The sequence below is a fragment of the Oculina patagonica genome, chromosome 6 (genome assembly GCF_052425735.1).
Source record: "Oculina patagonica isolate OP01 chromosome 6, crgOcupat, whole genome shotgun sequence".
NCBI classification, from domain to species: Eukaryota; Metazoa; Cnidaria; class Anthozoa; order Scleractinia; family Oculinidae; genus Oculina; species Oculina patagonica.
The window spans coordinates 32562369-32585682 of record NC_135763.1 but is presented as its reverse complement, the minus strand read 5'-3'; the positions used below and the strand labels follow the sequence as shown (position 1 = coordinate 32585682).

General features: G+C 39.7%; 1 protein-coding gene across 1 annotated transcript; it reads left to right on the top strand.

Annotated features, from left to right (window-relative positions):
- The first annotated feature begins 1121 nt into the window (after positions 1-1121).
- On the top strand, positions 1122-21704 carry LOC144656639 (uncharacterized). Its single transcript, XM_078516887.1, has 17 exons — positions 1122-1261; positions 1357-1670; positions 3662-3809; positions 6129-6274; positions 8031-8265; positions 10263-10616; positions 11420-11533; positions 12170-12459; positions 13874-14125; positions 16095-16326; positions 16680-16814; positions 17561-17677; positions 18164-18286; positions 19285-19407; positions 20468-20602; positions 20955-21080; positions 21528-21704. The coding sequence occupies exons 1-17, from the start codon at positions 1180-1182 to the stop codon at positions 21620-21622; spliced, it is 3021 nt and encodes a 1006-aa protein (XP_078373013.1). The 5' UTR covers positions 1122-1179; the 3' UTR covers positions 21623-21704.
- Positions 21705-23314: the final 1610 nt, after the last annotated feature.

The window sequence follows — 23314 nt, the reverse complement described above, 5'->3', positions numbered from 1 at the left end:
CCGGAAAAACACGTACGGCCCTACTAGAAAAGCGTACGGCCCAGCTACTGCCGAAATTGGAACCAGTTGATTCCACAGCTTTGAATTCAGATGAGCAATAGTAAAGATTTTTCTAAAAAGCAAACTGATGTCCAACATGTTTATTAAAACTTAACTATCTAGAAAACAGATGGCAGAAGATTATCCTTGCAGCAGACAAACAGGTTAATGTTGAGTCGTTGCTGTCCAAAATGGTTGTGTTTTTTGGCCTCTTACGGCCTGTTTATTCATTCTTTTTCCATAAATATCTCTGTATCTAATTACATGATGCCGAGACGAAAGTTAAAACATTCGGGAATGAGTTCATTCCGGTTTTTTGTTCCGGAATGAAATTTTTGTTCCGATTGTCTGAAATGACATTTCATTCTGGTATCATGTAAACACAAAACGAATTTCGTTCTGAGGTGAAATCGCATACGGAGGCCACAGTTTGAACTCAGAGGAAGAAAAAAACGTAAAAGCATTTTCTGTTTAGCCCAAAGAAGCAGCCTGATGTTCAAATTATTTGTTAAAATTGTTAATGTGGCCATTATTGGGCACAATAACATGTTTGCGCGAAACTTGCGCTTGGAATTGTCTTAGGTTGAGGCCTGTCGACTATGTCATGTGAATGCAGAACGAACTTCATTCCCGAACGAGTTTCGTTCTAGAATGAAAGTCATTCCGAAATCATGTAGACAAGCCCTTAGTAGAAACTCAGGCATGTTCTTTTGGAAATCGGCGAATCTGATTGGTTCTCTCACTGTCTTCTTCTCGCTGATACCACACGATCGTGCGAACGTAATCTCGCTAACAAATCTCTCCTCAAGGGATCAGGAAACGAGATTAGTACAAACGTTGTTCTTTCAAATGTCAATTTTTCTTGAATTTTTGCTCCTAAGTGCATGCATAAAATTAAAGGTTTTGGACTGCGGTCCTTAAGAGTTTCTACTAAAACAATTAGACTACTCGACCTTGTGTTCTATGAGCGATAGTCATCTCGGCTGTGAATCATTGACTAGTCGCTCATAGAAAACTCGGGCTCGAAGTTATTCATTTTTGAGTTCTAAAGTTTTAATGCGCGCGCCATGGTAATTTCGCTTCATTAATGACGTAACAATGCAATGCACAGAGGCGTTCGGCAACAACAGTTGATCAAAGATGCGGCTTCGAACAAAAAGAGCCGTCACCACTTTTTTGTTCTTGATTTTTCTGTTTGTCGCTACATCAGATGGAGTCAAGTGTAAGTTGGCGTTTTTGTAACATTTTTCTTACATTTTTATTACATAAGTTAGTCTTAAAATTCTCAATAAGCCTCGTTCTTTACATTTTTACTAGTTTGCGGTAGGACGCTCGGAGTGGGCCGACACCTTGGCCACAATATGATCCCGGATAAACAGATGACAGCCTCGAGTGAAGACCCGCACCATCCCCCGTCAAGTGGTCGGCTCAAGGATATTGGTTGGGCTCCAGAAAGCTTAGACAAAGATCCGTACCCATATCTACAAATCGACCTAAAGAAGTTTTTTCTTATCTGTGGATTTAAAATTCAAGGCTGCAAAGACTTCAAGGGTGGACCGGCCTGGGTTACAAGATACAGAGTCCAAGTGTCCCCCGAAAGGAAGTACTGGGATTCGTGGAATTATATCAAGGTGAATCAAGTCATAATAGTTTTATTCCTGGGCAAATCTAAATTCGCAAGTCTCTAATTTAAAATTAAAGGGCGCGTGCAATTCAGATGTTTTTTTCTATACTAGTAATAATCAGAGATTAGGGGAGTGCGTTCGACCCAAGATAGGTACCCAAGATAAGGCTAGCAAACGTAATCCGAGCTACACGACTGTTTATATCGTCATATACAAATTTAAAACGACAGCGTGTGCAACATAAAGCGCGCATCCAACATCACTTGAAACTATCAGAGAAACAATCTCAATCCAACAGTGCACGAGGCAGCACAGCAATTTTTTTACTACTGTTAAAAGGAAGACTGCCGAAACGTTTATTTTTCAGCACAACTTACAGGGCGAACTCGCAAACGCAAACCGAACTGAGATCGTTAGAACGAATCAACCTCGCTCCCAGGGTCTCTCGCAAAAAAAACTGCGACGTCATTAATTAGCCAACCTGTCACATACTAAGATACATAGAACGACACATAAAACGACTTTCACTGGACAGCCACGGGACTACACGCCACCACAAGATTAGGATTTGTTTTCCTACCGTCGAACACAAAAATTGTTCACAGCCTAGCGTTTTCGGCTTCATGAATTGTTTTTGCGCGCGCTGTCTTTGTCGACGTTGCTGTGACGCAAATAATTGCTTTCTAATGTCTAATCACATGAGCTCGAGGCCAACTTGCCACATACCGACATACATAATACCACACATAGAACCACTTTCGCTTGTGCGTTCACAGGACAACCACGGGGCCACAGGCCACCGCAAGATTAGGATGCGTTCTCCTACCGTCGAACGCAATTATTATTCGACCTCTGTTTTAAAAGTAACGAAAGTCACTTTCTTATGTAACGATGGGTTTTCCTTGTGGGCGTACGGGAAAACGGGCGAACTCTGAACTTGAGATAAGGAGACAACTGCGACGATAATTGCGGGGGAAATTAGACTCAAATGGGGCACCCGCTTGCAAGGAAGAGCCGTTGCGCGGAACTCTTAAGCAATTAGCTACGGTAATAAACTAAAACAACCGCTATTACTACAAATAAGTGACAACAAAGGTTCGGAAGTATAAAGGAACAATCTGTTATCTTAACTCACGCCTTTTTGTAATTATGGATATTTAATACATGATCAAATAATAGATTAACAGGATATCTTTGGCTAATAAGTCTAATAAGATGCTGTTGGCTTTTTTTTCTTAAAAGTGTTTTTTAAATGATTAACATGCTAAATACGGTTTAACATAGAAATGATTTAAAATACTAGAAATTCTCCGTAACACTTAGACTCACTGATAATTGACCTACTGGTCATAGAATTAATTGCATAAAACTTTTTTCGAGAGCGTCCCCCCTTATTCTAGGGTTTGGATGATCGCCCCCCCCCCCCACCTTATCTGAAGGTCTGAATCCGCCAATGAATATCACAAATACGATTTAAAACTGTAGACGAACTCGAAGGGGCAACACAGAAATTCATAGTTAGTAGTCACTTACTAACTATGAGAAATTAAAGGCCAAAAAGGGGCATGGATGGGCAAAATTCGAGAAGTTTAAAATGGATTGCGTTCGGGTAAGCTTGAAAAACGTCGGCCCTACTTTTTACAAGTTTATCTCAGTTTGTATAAAAGTGTCATTTACAATGCTAGGAAATTATCCTTGTTTGTTATGTGGCCGTGATTTTGCCAATGAAATACTTTTGCTCTGCCTATTTGAACTTTAGAGCTCTTAATTAACAAATAAAATAGGATTACCTAAAATACCGTGACCTAGCCCCTTTTAATAACGTATTAAGTTTTATTTAGTAGGAATAAAAGATAATGATCTTTGGTATTTTCTGCAAAGCTGAGAAAGAAAGCCTAATTCATCTTTTCCGGCTAAATTTTATGTTATACATAGAACCAAAAATTAGGTGAGTAGATACCATGCCAATGACATTTGAGATATGCTTTTTTTTGTAGCCGGAATTTTATGGAGGCAAAAACGCTACAGAGATTGTCTACAGGAAAGCTGAGGAGAGAAAGGTCGGACAGTTCATCAGAATATTCCCAATGACTTTCGAAAATGCGGCTTGTATGAAGGTGGAATTGTATGGAGAGCTTTACATAAGTAAGTACCCGGATGAACCTATTTAAATAAATGCCCGGATGAGCTTTACATAAGTAAGTACCAGTATGAGCCTTTCGTAAATAAGATCCCGGATGAACTTTACATAAGTAAGTACGCGGATGTGCTTTACATAAGTAAGTACCCGGATGAGCCTTTCGTAATTAAGATCCCGGATAAACTTTACATAAGTACCCAGTTGAGCTTTACATTAGTAGGTACCCGGATGAGCTTTACATAATTAAGAACCCGGATGAGATTATCATAAGTAAGCTAAGAAATCCGATTTGAGATGTAGGCGTTTGCTTATGTATTAAATTTGCACTTAATCCTATCCAGACCGGGGGGGAGGGGGGGGAGTGCCCGCGCTGAGTTTGAACGCTTATAACTTTTACAAGATTAAACAAAACGCTGCCAAACTTAGTCCAGTCCCTCAACTCTCTCTTCCGCGCGCCTTTTCTAGGGGCTGAACCCAGGCGCGCGAAGAGAGAGTCCAGGATAACTTGCATGCGCATGCGCCAGTTTTTCCCCCAAAATTGGGGGAAAAACCATATTTGGCAGCACTTTTGAAAACGCGCGCGCACAGATGACAAGTTCAACTACGCGACCGTGTACTAAAGCAGGATCACCGGAATAACTTTTAAAAGCCTAGCTTTGCAGTCAGTGTCTGCTAAAAGCTAACGGCCAAAACAAAAATCGCTATCCGTCAACTATACTTAGTATTTTTTAGTTGTTTATTGAATTGGTTTTGGATGCAATTGAGCACAGTTTTTTTCTTGTTCAATAAGTGTTCTTGGAGTGCAAAAATAGTTTTTTTAAAACAGACGTTTCGGGGAAACCCCTTCATCAGTGTAAATGTGACATCACATTTACACTGATGAAGGGGTTTCCCCGAAACGTCTGTTTTAAAAAAAACTATTTTTGCACTCCAAGAACACTTATTGAACACTTATTGTAACTATTGAGTGCTACGCAGCAAAACTCTTTTTATGTGACAGTTTTTTTCTTGCATTTATTCGGGCGCTCGGTCGCGTAGTTGAATTCGTCATTTGAGCGAGCCAGTTTTAAACAAGCGCGCGCGACCCAAGCAAGTGACGTCACACTCCTCGCTTCTGTTTGGTTCGTTCTGAGCATGCGCATGCAAGTTATCCTGGACTCTCTCTTCGCGCGCCTGGGTTCAACCCCTATAAAGGGCGCGTGGAAAAGAGAGTTCAGGGAATGAACTATGCCAAACTTTGCGAGTTTATCTAAAATTTATCTGGGAATAATTTAGTAGGATAGGTTGTTGTGTCAGTAACTTGACGTCACCATGGCAACGGCATTTTGACAAGCATTTTGAAATGCAAGATGGCGGATCCAAGATGGCGGCTGTTCTGACATTATGATATAATTGTCACGTGATGTGACGTCATCATCCCACGTGACTTAAACCAAAAGATAGATTTTGGGACATACTATATATACTTTAAGTTTCATTGTGATTGCTTAAATATTCTGGATGTTACGGAGGGGGCGGCGGAATCCGCCCCCAACCCCCCCCCCCGGTCTGAAAAGATCCAAAAAGCCCGGTCTGAATAGGGTTAAAGGCAATATATATACATCTTGTTAGATATGTTATTGTGTAGTAGCGCTCTATATTTTTATGGGTCATGCAGTATGACGAGTTTAAATGGCTCTATTGTGTAATACTACTCCAGCGTTTTCTTTCCCGAAAATACTGACTTGCCACGTTTTTTAATGTTTCGCGAGTTCGGGGGAATACGACGAGTATAATGTTCCCGAGATTTTTGTACTCTACTCTCTCTCGCTCGCTATTTGTACTCTACGAAGCAGAGTTGGATAATATTTATTCCTACTAATTTTCGCGCGTACTTATTTCGCGAAAAGTCGGTCGCTGAATTTCGCGAGTATTAATTTTCGCCATTGCAAGAAAAATTAGAGCAAAAGTGTATTAAATTTCGCAAATTCGTCAGTGTTTTTTTGATCAGTCGTCAAAGACTAAGGAACTACTGGAAATATACAAAGGTCTGGCCCAATGTATTTACAAGGAACCTGCAAACAGAAACTTTGTCGACTGTACTAAAGAGGTTTTGGCCAATTTTCAAGGTCAAGATAACCGTAATCAGAGCAAGGCTACAGTCGAAAACAAGACGGAAAGATATTTTCAAGGGTAGAAAGTTGGAGATCCAATCGTTTCGCGCAAAGTTTTTATCGCGCGTATAAAATTTCGCGATTATTTTGAAATCGCGAAAATTAGTACTCACGAAAATAAGTAAGAATAGGGTAATTGTTTAATATAACATTATTCGCACCTTGTTTTAGCTGATAAGGTACCAGCGTTGGAGCTAGACATGCCCTCAACGATGTCGTACAAAAAACACGACGTTGAAAATGTCGAAGATGCGCATGTTACCTTGAAATCGAGTGGATATGAGAAAAAGGCCAAGTTTTATCGGGATTACGCAAAGGTATAAATCCGGAAAAAAAAAAAAAAAAGAAAAAGAAAAAAAAAAAAAAAAAAAAAAAAAAAAAAAAAAAAAAAAAAAAAAAAACCCCCTTATTCATTTACTTTTCACCAACTTCTTCAAACAGGTATATATACACGTATGCCCAGTCATAATATATAAATGTAAATCGAACAGAAACTTGTAAAAAATCCCAACTGGCAGGAAGCTGATAAGTTGGCTATTTGCACAGAGTCTGGATGGGTATTTTCGGGGTCCGGCATTTGACCAAAATACGATGCGGGATTTGGGAAACACAAAATATCTTGACGGGATACGGGATTTGACTGCTCCCCTGGAAGCGGGATACACCAAAATTTGGGCACGGGATGCGGGATTTTTTTTGCCTGTCTGTCGGGAATTCAGGAAATCGTTTCGACCCAAATAACCGTTCAAGCGGCGAAAGCTGAAGCAAATCAACAGGCGAGTGCTAAGTGGTGTCTCCTTGAAACTGTCAAGTTAGCGCCAGATGGGCACACAGCAGAGAGCGTGATTTTGTTTCAACCAGATGCCAGGAAAGTGCACATGGTCTAACAGCATAACTCGACTCGATGCTCAAGCTCTTCACATTTATTGTTATCTTGAGGGGATGGTCACAAAGAGCTCTGCAGATTCCAGAATCTTTTGAAAACCTTCCCGAGGTTAGAAAAAAACGCAAGGGGTAACGGACTCGGAGGAAACTTCAAGATCACGATTGCTATAGTCGATAGACAGGCAGTAGCGTTGAAACGATTTTTTTGAGGACGCAAGATGCGTAGCAATATCCACATTTTGCATTAATTAGCTTTTGCAGAAAACAGTCTGTTATTAAAATGTATTTTTGAGGAAAGAAAAAACGGGATTCGGGAAAGCGATGGAAAAAAGTACGGGATGTGGGATCCGAGTGTAAAAGGAGTGGGAATGTGGGATGAGGACCCCCCCCCCCCCCTCCCCCTTCCAGACCCTGTTTACAAAGCGTGAGGGAGTTTAATTCGAAACTGACCAAATACAAATCCATCTTGTGTAAAGAGGAGAATTTGAGCACAGGACCTCCAGCGCTCTAACCACCAGGCCAGTCTACCCTCCAATCTGGTCCAAACGAGTTCTAATTGTTACAATCAATAACAGCAGAAAAACAAAGGAGCCTGACAGGACATGTCAGATCAGGCTGTGTCGTGATATAGTTTTACAAATAGTCATCGACTAGTCATCGGCTGATAGCCGTGTCACAGATTTTAGCCAAACTTAGGCATAGGAAATGACGATCAAATTCGTTTAAATATATAAAATAACTTTTCAAAACAATGAAGGAATATTTTAATTACATACTAAATGCAAAAGAAGGAACGGGTGGCCAAACATGTCGAAGATTTAAACGGATTGCGATTTGGGTTTTTGAAATATTGTCCGGCGGGAACAGTTTTCAAAGTTAATCTTGCCTGCTTGTAACTTTAAATTATAACGCCCGGGAGACACATTTGGCCGAAAAGGAGCTATGATTTTTTCATTTAAAATCATAGAATTAATTTCTATGCAAACGTTTTGTTTCGAAGCGAATATTTGAATAAATTTTATAACATAGAATTTAGTTGAATAGATCGGTTTTCGGGTTGTGCTCTGAATTTTTTTTATCGAATTATGATAGTTGACTCGGGCACCCCTCGCGAACTATTAGCCGATTAAGTAACCTAGCTCGAGCTTGCCGTCTAATTGTTTTAAAATATTCTCTTTTACATTACAGGTTATTCCAGCCATAAATCCCGTTAAAACAGAGCTAAAGGTTGACACATGTGTTCTTGCTCCGGAACGTAAAGACGACGAAACCCGCTACAAGTCAGGCCGTGTACACGAAGTGGAGGACGATCTGTACCACATAGAGTGGTTGCAAGATGTGAAATCGAATTTTGCGAAAGAGAAGAAGAAGCTGCACACTTACAAAATACACGAGTTATACGCTGTCTTTAGCGCTTGGTGCAGTAAGTATTGCACTACAATTTTTTCAGATTCTTTTTCTCTTTTTCTTATACTGTACATCCCTTACCGTAATGATTCGATTTAGCGCCCTCCTTCCAATAAGCGCCCCCTTCCGAATAAGCGCCCTTCCCTTCGAATGTGTTTTTTGTAAATAAGCGCCCCTATTCCAATAAGCGCTCTCACTCTTATAAGCGCCCCTATTCCAATAAGCCCCCGCCCCCATTCTAATAAGCGTCCCACTCTTATAAGCGCTCCTATTCTAATAAACGCCGCTATCGTGGATAACTGTCCCTACTGAAGTCATTGACGTCGAATAGATAAACTCATGAACATTCACTCTTCCGTACAGGTATATATTTACTGCTAAAATAAACAATTCTTTTAAAAGTGTAGAACTTTCAACAATTTGTTACTGTTACAGTTTCTGTTACTGTTAGTTATTTTAATATTTCTTAAAATTTGGTTGTTTCTTAAAAAAATGAATATGCGCCCTGTCCCGAATAAGCGTCCTGTCTCGAATAAGCGCCCTCCCTTGAGGTGCCAAAGGTAAATAAGCGCACCGGGCGCTATATTACGGTATTTTAAAACACCTTCTTTTGTCGACCGATTAATTTATTATTTTTAATTATTTAATTAAAAATAATTAATTAACATACAAAATAAAAATTAAAAATTAAATTTAATTAACGAATTTATTAACAGATTTGCCATTGGGCATAAGTAGAAAGACAAAATGACAATTTCCTTACGACGTCTAACTACCTAACTATCCCCAAGTTGAACTTAATCCTGGAACAAACCACAAAGTGAATAACTAAAGGAAAGATTAGCATCAGATACTTTTAAGTGGGATTAATGCGGATGCTGTCTGCCTCAAAGACGTTTTACAGTCAAAAATATATAATATATATATATAAAATAAAAAATTTTTTTTCTAAAAAAAAAAAAAAAAAAAAAATATATATATATATATATATATATATATATATATATATATATATATATATATATATTTTTTTTAATTAAGGGGGAGAGAAAGTCGGTACTTTTCTTTGAAGACATAGCAGTGCCTGGAAACGGTGCGAGTCTATGTCAATCAACCCGTTGCTAAGAAAGAAGTCACCCAAAATTTTAAACAATTTAAATATTAATGACTACATGCGTGTGAAATGCAAATAGTCAAGCTATTCACTTCGCCCTTAGCAACCATTCGATAGCTACTGCGCACACTCGGTTGCCCGGCACAGCTTTGACCACTTTTTGAGTCGTGTAACTAAGGAAGTTCCCCCCCTCCCCCTTGTTTTTAGTTGATGTTTAGAACTTCCAAAGCCAAGACAGTGATTTTCCTGTCAAGAATACCGGTTATAATAACCCGCCTGTAGGTCAGATAATTCAGGTGATTCTGATAATAAAATATCGATTTCACTCTTCGGTACTCGTTGATAAGCAATTTCTTCATAGCTTCTCGTCAAAAGGACAATCAAAGGTGAAAAGAGATCCTAACCGTGTATTTGGTTCCGACGTTACATCTTACGGCCCGCAAATGTTGCAAACCGTAAAAACAAGGTTATAGCCCCAGGCCTAATGGTCCCGACCTTATAACCGGCAGGCAAATAGAGGGATTTTAAAAGCATGACGTTTATTTTTCCCGCGAACGGCAAAAATACAACTTCTGGCGTCTGCCGTTTGGCGTTCGTACGCAGAAATGAATAGTTTTGTGTTTGCCGTGGATGTGGATTTTTTCCCTTTTTTATGAAGGATTAATTTTGGAATTCGAGAAAAAGGCAACAAAATGAAAGGCAAGCTCGCGTTTGCCGTTTGCCGTATAACGTCATGCTTAATCTCTCACATAATCGCCATAATATCCCCAACCCCCAGTGGGTGATCCTCGGAGCATTTTAATTTCTTCGTCGGGTTTAACTGAAAGGGGAGGGGACTTATAAGCAAAATATGTCTCTAAAGTAATAAGGATGGCGGATCCATATTTCGTTTTTTGCAGAGATTATCGACTTTTCAGCCAGAGTTAATCCATTCCCACATTCCGCAGCAAAACTATGTCTTGGGTACATCGTCCGGGTGGACTCGAGGCTTGTTTTTCAAACAAAAGGAAGTGGACTTATGAGTCGTATTGGCTACAAAGAACAACATCGACCTCCAGTCAGCGATTATGTGAGCAGCGAGCCAGTTTTACAGTCGAAGGTCACTCCAGGCGAGACAGAGCTGTACTATACAGATTCACTGAGCTGTCTTTCTAAAGGAACAGTTACTACTAAACATGAGCAAATCAACAAGTACACGATCGATGGAAAGGCGATGAAAGAAAGCCGACAAGTTCGGTATTCTTCAAAACGCGGTAAGTATTTATTATGTACCCACATAATCAGTGCATAATTATGTGATAAGTTTAATTATGCATGAAAAAAAAAATACAATATGTAGAGAGTAAGCCATAACAGCTCTTGCTGGTTTTCATGCGGGTCCTATATCCAGGTCGAATTGGACGGAGGAAAACCGGAGAACCTGAAGAAAAACCCTCGAAACCAGGATGAGAACCAACAACAAACTCAACCCACATACGACTCTGGGTCGGGAAACATTGGTGGAAGGCGAGCGCTCTCACCACTGCGACCTCCCTGCTCTCCATGACCAGTTAACGCTGTTCTTGGGCTGATTGATGGTAGTTGTTGAAACAGTTATTCCACGAGCGTGAGTTGGATATGAAATGGAAAATAGCCAACGAGGCGTGTAGTGCCGAGTTACTCATCCCATATCCAACAAGCGTGAATAGAATAATTGTGTTATCAAAACCGCCATGAAATGTTAGTACGTAAATGTCCCTTTTTTATATTGTAAAATTAAGATTGGAGGACGATTTTTGTGGACCATGTTTGTCGGGCATAGTTGATATCCAGTGGTTACTAAACCGATAAAAACTCTAGAAATACATTATCCACTACTCCGGCTTTTAATAATAAGGGATGTAGGGCCTTGTGTGTGTGTCAATGACCTGATATTGCATTTACCATTTGTCAGAATAGTGAGGGGGGAATGGGGACCAGGGCGAGCGGAAGGTCCAAAGGGTCGAGAGTATCTTGGTTCCCTTTTTTTATTAAGACAAGAAAAAAACCCTTTCATTTCTCTTCTGCATATAAACAGGCTTTGAAAAATGTGGTCAAGGTGAGAAGCACTGTCAGGACAGCAGAATTCCTTACAAAGTAAATCGGAGGAAATGTCCCAACTTAAAAACATGGAATGGCCAAAAATGCATAGGTATGTATTAAGCAAATAAATATTGATTAGGTATGCCTGTGACCGAAGCTTCTGATCTTCTAAACGCACTAAAATTTAAGACGATTTGAGCCTATAAATTGTTCTCAGAAGTTTTTTAACTTTACAAAATTAACACGGTGTTATTGCAGCAAGTCACTTGGGAATGCTTCCAATTGCTTATGTATAACTCCGTGTCATTGTCATGTAATGAACAGTTATATATTGTACACAAATAAAACAATGACAATTTTGGTCCATGATGGAATTGAAAAGGGTGGATTTATCTATCCTTTCTAAGTTTTACAACAAATTTTTTGCGTAACTTCAGTTTGGGTTTATCAGCTTTTTACGAAAAGGGTCTGAAAGGATTAGCGAAGCACAAAAAGAGTGCACTTCTAATACTTCGCAGTCTTCACCTTGTCACCATTTTTTTTAAATCGCAGTATTTCGAAAGCAGCGTCCCTGGTTATTTTAGGAGCTTAACGATAATACTTACAATCAGGCTAATAACCAGAACTCAGCAGAATCACTATTTTTCGTATTTTTTTCAGGGGAAGCAAGAAAACCATAAGATTCTATAAGCACAATTTGCGCAGGGCGTCCAGGCCTTTGCTAACTGTCATTTTTTTTATGTAGATGAAGATGAATGTAACAACGGTTTTGCAGCTTGTGGATTGCGCGCGACCTGTAAAAACACCGGAGGATCTTACAAGTGCGTATGCCCCAAGGGTTTCAATATTTTTAACCCCCGCGCGGAATTCGAAAAATGCCAAGATATCGATGAGTGCAAGAAGAAACAATGTCACAAAGATGCTACATGTCACAATACCCTTGGGAGTTTTTCATGTTACTGCAAAACGGGATACAAAGGCGATGGCATCAAGGACTGTCAGGAAATTGATGAATGCGAAAATGAAGCTTATCAGGTATTTTGACATGTATTGTACTAAAGTCGTACCCAGATGTATACTTACCACGGTAGTACACATCTGGTAAAGTGCGTTCAATTCGCCAATCTGATTGGTCGATGGACCGCTTCAGCATTTGCGCGCGGATGATGCAAACTTTGTTTCGCACGGGCGCACTGTGCGTTAGCTAGTAGGAAAACATTTGGTTTTGAAGGCTTTTCTACAAACGCGTCGTGTTTTGAACGTAACTAATGCGAATAAGCTATAGATACAGTTTGTAGTTCAAGCTTGTTAGAACAGAATGTTTTAAAATGACGATATTCGTGGGTAAAAAGATGGGCGAAAAACTTTGCAAATCTGACGCGTACTTCACGCGTACAGCTAGCTTGTACGCGTCAAACACAGCGCGCGCTTTTCCCACCGGTTGAAGGCTGGTTTGAATGTTTTAAATTATCAGCAAAAACACGACTAGCGGCTTTTTTTTTCCCTCAACTCTATTTCAAGATTGTGTTACTTGCCTTTCCTTGTATGGGAAAGAAGTTTATTAGCTATTTACAGCGGCCGAGTGAGCTTTTCATCTACTAAATTGCTGAGCATGCGTAGTCGCGTCGTGTGTCACATTTCTGACACATTTGACGCGAGCAAAATCCGACTTTACCAGATGTTCTCTCCGAGGGTTGAGAAGATCTGGGTACGAGATTAGTATTGTACTATTGTAGCATAAATTGTTTGCATATCTTTTGCAACTGTTCGCTCACTATCTGCGGGGAAGGGGGAGGGGAGATTCTCGAAAAATGTTTATACGGGATGGCACGCAATCCTTACCCTTTCATAAACCATTTTTGGCAGAAAAGGCAACCCTTTCGTATGCATTCGAAAAAATAAATGGTACCCCTTTCACATACCTACAGATCGGGATACTGCATTTTTTTCTTTTTTCCACATGAATAACCCCTTTCAAATACTTTTTTGAGTGAATCGACTGTTCAGTGGGTCTGTTTGAGATGAAGATGAAGAAAGCACACTTTTGAGCTTTCCAGCGGGGGAAGGGGAGAGGGGGGAGATAAACTTCCTTTGTTACACGAATTAAAAAGTTGTCATTGCGGTGCGGGGCAACCGAGTGTGCGCAGTAGCTATCGAATTTTTGCTAAGGGCATAGTGAATAGCTTGACAAATTTCATTGTTTAGTTTGCATGATTTTATCTTGACCGTGTACAAAACATGCACAATAGCTATTTCCATTTTGTTTGCTCCTTTGAAGTTTGCTGGACATCAAAACAGCAAACAGTGATAACTGTGACTACTCTGGCAAAAGTAAGGCTTGCGAATTATACTACTTAAAAATAAATCCAAAGATTCTGCTGGCCCCTAAATACGCTGTGTGCGGGCCTTGAAAATTATTTTATATTGCATTTATTTTTTGTTTTGACAGCAAAAGTGTGAAAAAGGCAAACACGCAATGTGCAGGAATACACCGGGAAGTTACCGATGCGAATGCAAGCCTGGTTTTCAGGGGAAAGTGGAAAACTGTGAGGATTTAGATGAATGCGCCTCAAACCAGCACAAGTGCAGCCCTCATGCAGACTGCACGAATACAATTGGATCTTACAAGTGTAAATGCAAGGAGGGTTTCTCTGGAGACGGTCAAAATTGTAAACATACGAAGAAATGCGATGAGCGTTTGGTAAGGATAAACATTTGGTGAAAATTACTTTATACATTATGCATTTAAGGATAGATTTATCTTGTCTGTTTCACGTCGATCGTCATTTGACGTTTTTATGACGTCATTATTCAAGACGTCGCGAGATCACTTTAGGTGCTCAAAGAATTGGACTTCAGTTTAAATAATAGGATAATTGCTGCCAGTTACATACATATACAAGAAAAACCCGTAAAAGGTTTGGCGACAAATCTGTATCAATTTCAGTTTACTCGTCTATCAGTCATGTAAATTTAAATTTTAGAATTATTAGAAAGGTAATTCTCTATTTTCCAATTGCCCATAATGCACTTTGTTTGCCCCCCAAATTTTGCATAAACTGTTGTTTTGGAAATATGCAGTCCTCCCAAGAGAATTTGAAAACAATAGTTTATGCAAAATTTGGGGGGCAAACAAAGTGTATGGATGGGCAATTGGAAAATAGAGAATTGTAATCTTTCTTTGGAAAAAAGAAGAGGAACAGACGCAAAAATTGAAAAGCAAAAAAAATCGAAAGAACGAGAAAGTAAAAAATATAGAAAACTGGAAGAAAGAAAAAAGAAAGGTAGAACGAAGGCAGGAAGTAGGGAGGGAGAGAAGAAAGGAGGATTGGAGGGAGGGAAGAAAAGAAGGAAGGAAAGAGAGAAGGGAGGAAGGAAGGGAGGAAGGGGGGTGGGAGGGAAGGAAGAAAGGAAAGAAAGAAGAAAGGAAAGAAAGAAGGAATGAGGGAGGGGAAAGTAAGTAAGTAAGAAAGAAAGGACGTGAAAAAGGAATAAGGAAGGGAGGTTAGGAAAGAAGTAAGGAAATAGAGGGGAAAGAGGGAAGGAAGAAAGGAGGGAAGGAGGGAGGAAAGGAAGGAAGGAAGGAAGGAGGGAAGGAAGGAAGGAAGGGAGGAAGAGAGGGAGAAGGGAGGAAGGTAATTGAGCAAGTAAGTTAGCTAGTAAGTAAGTAAGGAAAGAAGGAAGGAAGGAAGGAAAGAGTGAAAGAGCGAAAGAAGGAACAAGGGAGACATGGAGGGAAGAAAGAAAGAAAGGAAGGAAGGAAGGAAGGAAGGAAGGAAGGGAGGAAGGAAGGAAGGAAGAAAGGAAGGAAGGAAGGATGGAAGTAGGGGTGGAAGTAGGAAAGGAAGGAAGGAAGGAAGGAAGGGAGGAAGGAAGGAAGGAAGTAGGGGTGGAAGTAGGAAAGGAAGGAAGGAAGTAGGGGTGGAAGTAGGAAAGGAAGGAAGGAAGGAAGGAAGGGAGGAAGGAAGGAAGGAAGTAGGGGTGGAAGTAGGAAAGGAAGGAAGGAAGGAAGGAAGTAGGGGTGGAAGTAGGAAAGGAAGGAAGGAAGGAAGGAAGGGAGGAAGGAAGGAAGGAAGTAGGGGTGGAAGTAGGAAAGGAAGGAAGGAAGTAGGGGTGGAAGTAGGAAAGGAAGGAAGGAAGAAAGGAAGGGAGGAAGGAAGGAAGGAAGTAGGGGTGGAAGTAGGAAAGGAAGGAAGGAAGGAAGGAAGTAGGGGTGGAAGTAGGAAAGGAAGGAAGGAAGGAAGGAAGGAAGGGAGGAAGGAAGGAAGGAAGGAAGGAAGGAAGGAAGGAAGGAAGGAAGGAAGGGAGGAAAGAATGAGGGGAAAGAATGGAAGAAAGGAAGTAGGGGCGGAAGTAGGAAAGGAAGGAAGGAAGGCGGGAGGGAGGGAGGAAAGGAATAAAGGAGGAAGGGAGGAAAGGAATAAAGGAGGGAGGGAGGGAAGGGAGGAATGAGGAAAGGAAGGAAGGAAAGAAGGAAGGAGGTAAGTAAGTAAGTAAGTAAGTAAGTAAGTAAGTAAGTAAGTAAGTAAGTAAGTAAGTAAGTAAGTAAGTAAGTAAGTAAGTAAGTAAGTAAGTAAGCGAGTGAGTGAGTGAGAAAGTTACTAAGTAATTAAATAAGTAGGAACAAAGATACATGAAAATAATGTTTCCTCTTTATATCTGTTAAACAGAAAACCGATAAATGTCATCCGAAAGCCGGATGTGTGGACATTTCAGGTGGATCTGAATGCAAGTGCAAAAATGGATATTCTGGAGACGGAGTTAATTCTTGTAAAAATATTGACGAGTGCAAAACTGGTGATCATAAATGTGTGCAGCACGCCGAGTGTACTGATAACATTGGATCGTACAGCTGCAAATGCAAAAAGGGATACACAGGAGATGCAAGGAAAGAATGCATACGTAAGCTTTTCTTGAGCTGTGGCTTAAAAATTCATAAATTTTAAAAGTGTACCTTTTCGACTGCAATCCGTTTAAGTAGACAAATCACTTAGGCTAATGACCCTTGTTTTTTATGAACGAAAGTCATGATCAAAACGGCTTCGGCGACGTAATCCGTAGTATTGTTCTTGTTCGAAGGCAAATCGAATCGAAACTGAGCTGTTTTTTTCTTGTCTTAGAACAATACGATAATTATTCATAGAAAATTATTTGTGTTGTTCTTCAGACTTTTTCAGTCCTTCTACAGACTCCTTAATGTATGTGGTCGTTTCATTACTTCATTTGGTTTACTCTTTTTGCATTTCTTATTTCAGCTATACCGGAATGTATGATAAAATTTCCTAAATGTGACGTTAAAAAAACGGCGACTTGTGAGGAGGTTGAAAAGGGCCAATACAGCTGCCGGTGCAAAGATGGTTATACTGGAAATGGCGAAGGGCCCTGCACTGGTAGGCATTTATCTATGTGACCAATCCTTCCCTCCTACCCCTTCCTCCCTCCCTTCCTCCCTCCCTCCCTCCCCCCCCCCCCCCCCCCCCCCCCCCCCCCCCCCCCCCCCCCCCCCCCCCTCCTTCTTCCTCTTCCTTCCTTCCTTCCTTCCTTCCTTCCTTCCTTCCTTCCTTCCTTCCTTCCTTCCTTCCTTCCTTCCTTCCTTCCTTCCTTCCTTCCTTCCTTCCTTCCTTCCTTCCTTCCTTCCTTCCTTCCTTCCTTCCTTCCTTCCTTCCTTCCTTCCTTCCTCCCTCTCTCCTAGGAATTTACTCAATCAATCAATCAACAACTTTATTAATGTGTCAAAGAAATTCTAGCCGAGAGTGAAACACTCTCTACTAATAGGGGACACATAAAATAAATAAAAATAATAATAATAAAAAGACTTAAAATTGATGATAAAAAATAAAAACAGACTAAAATTTAACTACGCTATTTACTTAGGAAGAATTAGTGTAAGGATTTGAAGATGTCAACTCTTTTTTGAGTTCTGATGTCAAAAAATGCATTAGCGAAAGCAATGAGTCAAAGAGATTAAAACGGTTAGCTGACTTATTACTAGCCCTGCGTTGAACAACTGAAGGTGAATGCTTTTAGAAATGAGTTTAAAGGAATGACAATTTTTCTATTAATAGTGTACGGACTGTCTTCATTGTAAGTGATGTGCAAAAAAGCCAGTAACAATAATGATTCCTTCTATCTTAAGATATCGATGAATGCAGTAAAGGCAAGTGCGCTGACGATGCTGACTGCGAGAACACGGACGGGGGATATTCATGTAGCTGCAAGGAAGGCTTCCAGGGAAATGGTACATACTGTTCGGGTATGTATGTATTTTGCGCTTGGTTTTTGCCTAGTTTTAAATTGGTATGTTGTATATTCCGCCTCCCCCCTCCCCCTCCCCCCAACCCAATAAAGAGTAAATAAGTATGCAACTAAGAAAATCCCTTTTCATTCCTTTCCTCATTCCGAAATGGCACTTTTTTCTTCACGCCAACGAAAAGGTAATAAGTTATTCGCCAAAACTTCAGCTTCTAAAAAGTATTCAGACGTTATTAAAAATTTTGGTCTGAAGTCTGAATTCGAAGTAGGCCGATAAATTGATTAAAAAAAAAAGATAAATTGAGAACTGGTAGCCGCCATCTTGGAGTAACTTAGCAGCCTGGCAATGTATGCGTGACATCAAAGAGCTCAACCTTTACAATGTTTGTGCAAAATGATGCTGCAAAACAGGCATTATGAAAAACAAGCGGTTATGTCTGTATAAATGTCCTTAATGTCCTTTAAACACATTCTGTTCTATGTATAGAGGTGGACGAGTGCAAGGATGAAGCTGCATGCGCTAAAAAAGCCAAGTGTACAAATACCAGAGGCTCATACAGGTGCATGTGCAATAAAGGTTACAATGGAAACCCTTACAATGTCTGCGACGGTAAGATGGCTTTCGACGGTAAATAAATAGCTAGAAATAAATAGGACAAGAGCTCACAGGAAGCGTACATTTCATTTATGTCTTTTAATGTTCTCAGGGTTTATATGCAATCAATTGAGATGCTTTAAACTGCGTTTTTATAAACCAGTTCTACTTAATAGAGGACGAATAACGCGCGAAACAAATACAAATATACAATTTGTTCTCGACTTTATTTTCCCAATTTTGAAATAAAAATTATGCTTTCAAAGGACAGATTTCCGCTATGAGTAATTAAAAGTTGCATAATTTCTATATAACTTGACATCTAAGTGTGTAGTATTGCTATACAGTTTTCTGTTGGATGCGACGGACGATTGCTTTCTTTGCGGCCAATGTCTTATGTATCTTCAAATAGATATAAGCCATAAAAAAGTACAATTTTAGTTTTAATTTGGCGGAATAATGATGTCACAAATCGGAAGGCAATATCTGCTTAAAAAAATGATGGGATATCCATAGTTAATAGCAACTTTTAAAGAACAAGCCACGAGAAATAATGGCCTAAAAATTCGGACAAAAGTAAAACTTTTTAAATTTGAAATTTCGTTTCTACTTTGTTACGATTTTCCGCCATTTTGTTGCTTTCCTTTACCTTACACGCAGATTACTTTAAGCCTGGTTTGTATTCTTATCCCCTGAGCCACTTGTCCCTCTTAGCAGGCATAGCATGTGCACGAGAAAAAAGTGGCTCTGGTAACACATGATTTGATCGGTTGGATTTTAACAAAAAGAAAAGCCAATGAAGTGAATCGTTCAGTAGAAACCCTTTGATATAAGAGAGTTTATAATGGCTGTTTTGATTGGCCAGATTTGAAGCTCCCATTTTTAGAATCTAGCCAATCAAGTCACATTTTCCCAGAGCCACTTAATTCTCGTGCACAGGCTCAGCCGGCTAAGACGCGATAAGCTTCCCTGGGGACGAGAATGACGTGGTATGCTGTATTTTTAATTTTAAGACGTGGATGAATGCAAGTTGATGAATTGTGGTTATGGACAGAATTGTACCAATACTCCAGGGTCCTACGACTGTTCCTGCGCTAAAGGCTTCCTTCGTGATGTTAATACTGGATTGTGTAAAGGTTTGTTGTGGAAGTACCGTAATGATTCGATTTAGCGCCCGGGGCGCTTATTTACTTTTCGCACCTTAAGGGAGGGCGCTTATTCGAGACAGGGCGCTTATTGGGGACAGGGCGCTTATTTAATTTTTTGCGAAACAACCAAATGTTTAAAACATAACTTTAATATATTTTAAAATAAGTAGCAATAACATAAACTGTAACAGCAAAAAATTGTCGAAAGTTCAGTTACTTTTACAAGAATTGTTGATTTTAGCAGTAAATGTATACATGTACGGTACGGTGAATGTTCATGAGTTTATCTTTTCCACGTCAACGACTTCAGTAGAGTCAGTTAGCCACAATAAAAGCGCTTTTAAGAATAGGGGCACGTATAAGAATAGGGGCGCTTATAAGAATAGGGCGCTTATTAACAAAAACACATTCGAAGGGGGGCGCTTATTCGGAATGGGGCGCTTATTGGAAGGAGGGCGCTTAATCGAATCATTACGGTAGATGAGTTCATAAAGCTGTTAGCATTACATACGGCCTGTTAGCCCCGCGGTGTGACAAGAATGTTGTTTTCTTGCATTAAGTGGCGAAAATTGACTTACAGTTTAATAATAACTTAAAGGTATCCGTTGATAAACTAGTCATCTAACACTACGTGTTTGGAAATAAACTCCTAATCGCTAGCTCTATGCATACAGACCCATACAGAAGGGACATACCCACTCGGGATATTGTACCCCGCCTGTCAACCTATTATCATCACTGTCGATGCAAAAATTTCAGTGTTAAGCAAGTGCCAGGTCTGGTAGGGGGTCCGAACCCCCTGGACCCTCCATCTGGATCCGCCACTGAACATCTGTGGTCCCCAATCTCTCACTGGGTACTGTGCGCTCGTATCTCTCTGCGTATTTCTGTTGTCCAAGGTCATTACTGGCACAACAAACAATGAACTGCTGACCAATAATTGTTGTGTCATCTACACCTTCAAATATATTTCATGTCACATAAATTGCCCATGTAAAACCGGCTTTTATTACATTTATCGTAATCGTCATAAATGTCTTTTTTGCAGATATTGACGAATGTGCGACCATCAGCTCTCCGTGTGGAACGTACAATTACTTGTCGTGCGAGAATGAACCTGGGACTTACTTCTGCCGGTGCAAAATGGGCTACAAATTTAACATAAAAGAAAGAAAGTGCGAAGGTAATTTCCCTATAAAACTCGCAATTGTAGGAAAAAGGTTAAAAGTGCAGTAACTTCACCCTAGACCCTAGAATATCCCCTTTTAAGGTCCTGGGAAAAGATATTCGATGTCATTAATCCATGACGTCACTTGTCAGCAGAATAGAAACACCTTGGTCCTTGGCTGCAATTACTTCTCCCCACCCTCCCTACCCGTGTTGGTGTATCCGGAAGACCGTTAAGTTTTTAAGCTAAAACTTCTCAAAAATAACGATAAGAAAATGCGGAGGTTAAGTGCTTCGTACAAAAAAGAAACTAAATTTTTACTCGACGACAGATATCAACGCATAAAAATATTCATGTTTTGTTATAGACATAAACGAGTGCAAAGAGAAGTCCGCTTGTACAAAACACGCAAAATGCACGAACGCTGAAGGAAGCTACAGCTGCATCTGTGCTAAAGGATACTCCGGTGATGGGTTAAACTTCTGCGAACATGGTACGTGCCCGGGAGTAAGGCATTTAATAATTCTTATTATAATATTTAATTATTCTAAAAAAAAATGTTTATCTTTTCAGTGCTTATCTCAAAAAAGCAATTCTTGAGGGCCTGTTTACACGACTCCAAAATGACTTTCATTCCGGAACAAGTTCATTCCATCCCCATATATTTCATACAAAACAATTAGTCAAGTTAAGCCTGGCTGGTGGAATTCGCTTTGTTTTGCGTAGCTTGCCCTCCAGCAGGGTGTTATTTGTACCATGTGAGCGTTAGCTATAAAGGACTCATGAGTCAAGAAATGGAAGATGAACATTAAGATGCCAAAATTTTAAGAAAGAAGTCTTTTGCAAAACAAAGTACATACAGTATATAAACTTTTGACTCGCAAAGGTTCAGTGAATTGATTCTGTTAAGAGGTTAACTCGTTTTTTTTTTCTCTTGCAGCGCATAAATCATCAGCTAACAAGGCTGTCAATGCTTGGAATCTCTTGCTTACTTCTATTCCAACTGTACTGGTGTTAGTTCCTTTGAAAACATGAAAAACATTTTGCGGTTTTTTCTCTCAGTTTCTCACTATGTATCTAGCTGAACAACCCGCTGAACAATAAAACAGTTTCCCAAGCTCTCTCAGTGTTATTGTTTTCGAGTGCGCACGCGTCAATAAGTCACAGGAGAGATATGAGTTCGAAGTGAATGTATCACCAAACGATCAGGTCCCGTCCACACTAATATGTTTTTAATTGATTAATTTTCTGAACAAATTGTTTTCACCTGTCGTCCAAAAAAAGTTAAGTGATAAATTTAAAAACTCTTTGGAATAAGGTAGAACCCTGGCTGACTCGATCTCTGAAGGAAAACGAAAAACAGTTCTAGTTAGCGGGGTTTCGAGTTATCGGGGTCGATTGAATATTTAATTTGTCAAGTTCAGTTAATAATTGATAGTTTACTAATTTTTCAGCTTTTCACTCTTTTCAGTGCAAATTCAACTTATCTCGTCAGAAACTCTAACACGATCATAAATTCTTATAATAAGAGTGAAAAATGACTGTCAAATAAGTGATCTGTTCCTTACTGTAATCAATGGGCATCCGTGGCGAGTTGCAAGAACCGGAAATTGAGTTATCGGGGTAAATTTGACCCAAATTTTAATAGAGAGAAACGAAATTTAGTTCGAGTTAGCGGGGTTTTCGAATTATCCGAGTTCGAGTTAACCGAGTAAAAATGACTGAAAAGTGGGGTCAAATCCAAGGGAAATGGAAGTTTGTTCCAGTTAGCGGGGTTGTTCGAGTTATCCAATATCGAGTTACCAGGGTTCTATTGTGTCTTAATCATTCTAAGTTCATTAATTAAATAAATGGAATATAGAAGCACTAAGGATAAAGTTTTGATAAGCCACAAATCTCATGTACTCTCAACTTTGGGCAGAGAAGTCGGGAAGTACTGGATACGAGCGTAAAAATCAAAACCACAAACAGGTAAACGCACTTTCACGAGGCAAGAAAGTCGAAAAGCTTCGAAACATATTTTGTTTATCTTTTGGACTATCACCTTTTTGTTTCACCATAAGCGTTCTATAAAGCTAGCAGCACACGGGTAGTCTTTAATAGTCAAACAGGTTAGGCCAAGTAAAAATGAACAAATGCTTCTCTTCCCCGCCCGCTTCATTTTTTGGGGCCGCCTCTCTTTTATAATATTTGTTATTGAAAAAGTTGGAACGAACAAAAATCAACACAGGTTACTTGTACGTAGTTGAAAACTCTGTAAGACATGGCTTTTGCCTGCGTTTTATTACGAACTCAGCCGGCCAAAATTGGTACGCTAGGTCCGTACTGGATTAGGGCTTTCCACAAGTTGCTTGGCAACTTTTTGGCAACTTTTCATATTTCGGGCAACTTGATGCATTATGAGCAATTTCCAGACCGAAGATCTCCGAAAATTATCCGAATGTTGTTCAAAGGCCATACGAACGTTTCCGAAGATTTAAGAAGTTTACCGAAGATCTTCGAGGAACATCTGCAGGCGTTTCAACTTTCGGTTCAATCTGTATTAAAACATTACAATCTCGTCAGGAAACATGACGTCAACTATATATCTTCACGATTTTTCTCAATTAAAGAAAATCTGTTATTTAACAAATTTTCCCTTTAAAATGTTATTTAAATACATCTTTTGCTGTAAAATTGCTGAGGACTGCTTAGAAATCTAACCCTCAAAGGGAATTTAACATATAT